A 5203-nucleotide genomic window follows, 5' to 3' on the forward strand; every position below is an offset into this window, starting at 1 on the left:
AAAGCGCCCTCTAAGGATAACCTTAGAGGGCGCTTTATAAAAAGCGCCATGTATTGTTGTCCCTCTATCTCCTCCTTATTTTTTCGCTTCACCTTAGAGGGCGCTTTATTACAAAAGCGCCCTCTAAAGTGCGCTGTCTATTGCTCCTTATTTTTCGCTTCACTTTATAGAGCGCTTTTGTAATAAAGCGCCCTCTAAGGTGCGCTGTCTATTCCAGTTTTTGGCGTAGTGATCCAAGCAGAGAATCAAATTAGCTAATACACTTAGCAAACATAGAAGTTAAACTTCAAATAGCAGAAACACAAGAGAAGATCAAGCAGAGAGGAAACAACAACATAACCTCTTGTTTAGAGGACCTTCAACTTCAAAGAAATTTGTTGTCCTGGGGTACAAGTGTTACTCCCCCTTTTTGTCAAAAATGTTGCCAAAGCAACACTTAATATTACAGACCAAAAAAAATAAAACTACAAGCAATTATCAGAAACACAAGAAATGTTCTAGTCATCTGACTCAGAGTCAGCATCATCATCTGTGCCATCATCAGGACTGGCATCTGTTTCTCCCTCTTCACCTTGTCTTTCAGCTTCTTCTGCAACAGCAGTAGCTTCACCAAATTCTCCACCATCAGCTAGCACATCACCTTCAGTCATCTCCAAAGAGCTAATCAATTTTTCCAAGTTCATCTTCCTTGCCTCTAATTCCCTGCAGGTTTCTTTGAGCATTGCAATGACAGCAGCTTTACCTGGCTGGTTGCTTACACGTGATGTCTCACCTGATGTCATGACAATGTCAGGGACATGGGTACCTAGGAACAACTTATGATTGAAAGACACAGGGTTGCCTCTTTTCTTCACAGAATCATTCTCAGTTAAGATGTTTGGAAACTGATTCAAAACAATACCACAGATGAGAGAAGGAAAGGCTATAGGACCCTTCACACTGAAGCTTCCTGCATGCTTCAAAGTTTGATAAAAAATATAGGAGCCATAGTCAAATTTGGCTTTGGTTCCAACAATATATATAAACTTTCCAAGAATTACAGCAACTGTAGATTTATGATTGGTGGGCACCCAGTTAGCAGCTCCAATCTTGTGCAGCATTGCATACTTGACACTCAGTTTACTTGCCACCAATTTTCCTTTGAGAGGCCACTTTCTTACCTGATTAGTAGTGATGACTTGACAGATTTTGTTGTCAGTCACCTCAAGCTCAGGTTGAGCTTCATCAGGCCTTCCCAAATACTTGTTGATCACTGAAGGAGAGAAATTTACACACTTGCCTCTCACATACACTTTCCTGAATTCCTTAGACTTGCCATCAACATATTCTTCAGACAAATTAACAATAAATTCCTTTACCAACATCTCATAGCACTTTGAAAACGGAGTCACAGTCTTTATTAAACCAGCCTCTTGAATAAGATCCATAATATCCTTACAATCTAGGACATTCTGAGCTAATTCCCTTTCTAAAGCCAGCCTCTTCTGATAAATATATTTCCACCTGTTTACACTTGAAGCAAAATGAAAAGATATGTTGTCAATTGGTACCTCAGGGACACTAGCTGCAAGTTTGCTAGTGGTTGGCTTCTTCTTTGACAGAATGTCAGAGACATTACAAGGAACATCTGAGTCAGACTCAACAACAACAAACTTGGTCTTCTTTTTCTTGGGCACCACTTTGCTCCAAGATTTGGTTGGACCATGAACTTTCCTCTTGAGGGAACTCTCGACTGCCACCGTTGTCTTGGAAGAGGTTGGAACATCAATCTTCTTTTTGGGGGACCTTTGAGCCACATTTTTCTTTTCTCTCCTAGTCCTAACCCTTTTGGCTATGCTAGGGAGGACAGAGGACAACAGCTCATTATCAAAAAATTCCTCCAGGTCTACTGTTTCAGCCTCACAGTTAGGGTTGTCACTGACATCATGAGTGACATGAACTTCCTCGCCAGCCACATTATCTAAGGGTTTGTCAACATTTGACTCCTTATGGGCATCAGTTTTCTTAACATCATCAGAGATATTCTTTCCTAAAGACTCAGTATTTTTTTGATCAGCGACATTATCAGGTTCAATAGTGTTTAAGGGAATGGAAACCCTCGGGACCTCATGATTTCCAGACAGTATTCCAGTCACTATAGTGGCAATGGCATTGTGAACATACCTGGAACCTTCTTTGGTTTGTTCCTCAAGAACGATGGATGAGGAGAAGTCGGATACAGTTTCTTTAGGTCTTCTTGCATGTGGGGTATTCACAGAGTCAGGAATAGGATATTCTTTGTTAGGGTTGCTTGGTTCAGCGCTAGGAGAACATTGCATGTTCTTGGAAGGAGAAGAGTTGGATTGTTGAGACATGATGATTATCTTAGAGACGAAATGAAAAATTTCTCTGAGAGGGTGCTTGCGTGAATGGAAAATGAAAGAGTGGAAGAAGTAACGCTTGTTGCAAGTGAAATAGCTATTATCTGTTGACCAATCAGAGCACACTTTCAATTGTTTAATAATTTGAAATATTAAACAGTAACTTCCTAACATCCTTAGTTTCTATATTCCTCAGAAAGACATATTCCCAACTTGCCCCTTAAATTTTCAAACTGAGTAGCATCCAAAGCCTTTTTAAATATGTCAGCAAGTTGTAGTTCAGTTGCCACATGTTCCAAAGTAATCCCTTTGTCTTCTACCAGATCTCTTATGAAGTGATGTCTAATGTCAATATGTTTGGTCCTGCTGTGTTGGATAGGATTCTTTGAAATGTTGATGGCACTGAGATTGTCACAGAACAATGTCATGACATTCTGAGTGACATTGTACTCAGTCAGCATCTGTTTCATCCATACCAGTTGGGAACAACTTCTTCCAGATGCTATGTACTCAGATTCTACAGTGGATAATGATACACAGTTATGTTTCTTGCTGAAGCAAGATATGAGATTGTTTCCCAAGAAGAAACATCCTCCTGGTGTGCTTTTTCTGTCATCAGCACTCCCAGCCCAATCAGCATCACAATACCCAGATAAGATAGACTCAGAGCCATGAGAGTAGAGCATACCATAATCACAAGTCCCATTAATATACTTGAGAATCCTCTTGACTTGATTTAAGTTACTCACTTTGGGTCCTGCTTGGTATCTAGCACACACACCAACTGCATAGGCAATATCAGGTCTACTAGCAGTTAGATATAGTAGGCTACCTATCATGCTTCTATACAAGCATTGATTAATACTAGAACCTCCTTCATCTTTAGTTAACTTTAAATGAGTAGGTGCAGGAGTTCTTTTGTGACTAGCATTATCCATACCAAACTTCTTAACTATGTTCTTGGCATATTTGCTTTGGGAGAGAAACATCGAATCTTCCATCTGTTTAACTTGCAGTCCAAGAAAATAAGTCAATTCCCCAACCAAACTCATTTCAAATTCAGATTGCATCTGGTTAACAAAATGTTTCACCATTCTATCTGACATTCCACCAAAGACAATATCATCCACATATATTTAGGCAATCATGATTTTTCCATCTTCATCCTTCACAAATAAAGTCTTATATATCCCTCCTTTTCTGTAACCATTAGTAGTCAGAAATTCAGTCAGCCTCTCATACCAAGCTCTAGGAGCTTGCTTCAATCCATACAGAGTTTTCCTTAACTTGTACACATGTTTTGGTAGATTAGGATCACTGAACCCTTTAGGTTGTTCCACATAGACTTCTTCATTCAAGTAGCCATTTAAAAAGGCACTCTTCACATCCATTTGGAACAGTTTGAACTTCAGAATGCAGGAAACACCTAACAGCAACCTTATTGACTCAAGTCTTGCAACAGGTGCAAAAGTCTCATCAAAATCAACCCCTTCAACTTGAGTATACCCTTGTGCCACTAGTCTTGCTTTATTCCTAGTGATTACTCCTTTCTCATCAGACTTGTTCTTGTAAATCCACTTGGTGCCAATGATGTTAGTCCCTTCAGGTCTTGGAACAAACTCCCATACTTCATTCCTTTTAAACTGCTCCAGTTCATCTTGCATAGCATTGATCCAATATTCATCAGTCAGAGCTTCTTTCACATTTTTAGGTTCAACCTTGGATGCAAAGCAGGAATTTGAGCTATTCTCCCTTGATTTGGTAATCACACCACTATTGGGATCTCCTATGATAAGATCCTTAGGGTGGTCTTTCTGAATCCTGATATAAGGCACCTTGTTGGATGCTTCTAACTCAAGTCCAGGAGGAGTATCCTGTACATTTTCTGTTGAAGTCTCAAGGAATGTTCCAATATCCTCTATGACATTGGATTCTTCATCGTTATCATCAACAATAACATTTATGGATTCCATCAGGACATTAGTTCTGGAGTTGAAAACTCTGTATGCTCTGCTGTTAGTAGAGTATCCCAGGAATATACCCTCGTCACTTTTTGGGTCCATTTTTCTTCTCTGTTCACGATCTGTAAGAATATAACATTTGCTTCCAAAGATATGAAAGTACTTCACAGTAGGTTTTCTGCCTTTCCATATTTCATACAGAGTGGAAGAGGTTCCCTTTCTCAAGGTAACTCTGTTGTGAACATAACAAGTTGTATTCATATCTTCATCCCAAAAGTGCATAGGAAGCTTCTTTGCATGAATCATAGCTCTAGCAGATTCTTGAATAGTTATGGTCTTCCTTTCAACTACTCCATTTTGCTGAGGAGTAATAGGTGAGGAAAACTCATGACTTATTCCTTCAGATGAGCAGAAATCATCAAACTTGGAATTTTTAAACTCCTTTCCATGGTCACTTCTTATTCTGATAACACTACTATCCTTTTCTCTTTGGAGTCTTATGCATAGATCTTTGAAGACATCAAATGCATCTGATTTTTCTATGATGAAGCTTATCCATGTGTATCTGGAATGGTCATCAACAACCACATAAGCATATCTCTTCCCACCAAGACTTTCAACCTGCATAGGATGTGACATCTTGGTTTGCTTGCCAACCTGACATTCTCCACAGACTTTTCCTTCATCAATAAGCAGCTTTGGGATTCCTCTAACTGCTTCCTTGGATATGATCTTCTTCATTCCTCTTAAATGAATATGTCACGGTCTCCTATGCCACAACTTCACTTCCTTTTCTTCCTTGGCTAAGAAGCACATTGAGGAGTCGTTTGAGACTTTAGGTTCCCATAGATAGCAGTTATCTTTGGATCTAGATCCTCTCAT

The 5203-nt window shown here is 39.4% G+C and overlaps 1 protein-coding gene across 1 annotated transcript; it reads right to left on the reverse strand.

Annotated features, from left to right (window-relative positions):
- Nucleotides 1-497: 497 nt before the first annotated feature.
- Nucleotides 498-2354, reverse strand: LOC127078562 (uncharacterized). Its single transcript, XM_051019007.1, has 3 exons — nt 1677-2354; nt 1203-1484; nt 498-1160 (listed from the first exon to the last, which is right to left on the reverse strand). Exons 1-3 carry the CDS (start codon nt 2352-2354, stop codon nt 498-500), a joined length of 1623 nt encoding a protein of 540 aa, XP_050874964.1.
- Nucleotides 2355-5203: the final 2849 nt, after the last annotated feature.

This window comes from Lathyrus oleraceus, chromosome 5, assembly GCF_024323335.1.
Source record: "Lathyrus oleraceus cultivar Zhongwan6 chromosome 5, CAAS_Psat_ZW6_1.0, whole genome shotgun sequence".
Lineage (NCBI taxonomy): Eukaryota > Viridiplantae > Streptophyta > Magnoliopsida > Fabales > Fabaceae > Lathyrus > Lathyrus oleraceus.

Excerpts from the sequence above, each read along its gene's own strand:
- LOC127078562 (XM_051019007.1), bottom strand. The coding sequence starts at position 2,354 with ATGTCTCAACAATCCAACTCTTCTCCTTCCAAGAACATGCAATGTTCT. Across the intron at positions 1,485-1,676 it reads CCAAATCTTGGAGCAAAGTG|AAGAGGCTGGCTTTAGAAAG; the intron begins GTGCCCAAGAAA and ends TATATTTATCAG. Across the intron at positions 1,161-1,202 it reads AAGCTCAACCTGAGCTTGAG|GTAAGAAAGTGGCCTCTCAA; the intron begins GTGACTGACAAC and ends ACTACTAATCAG.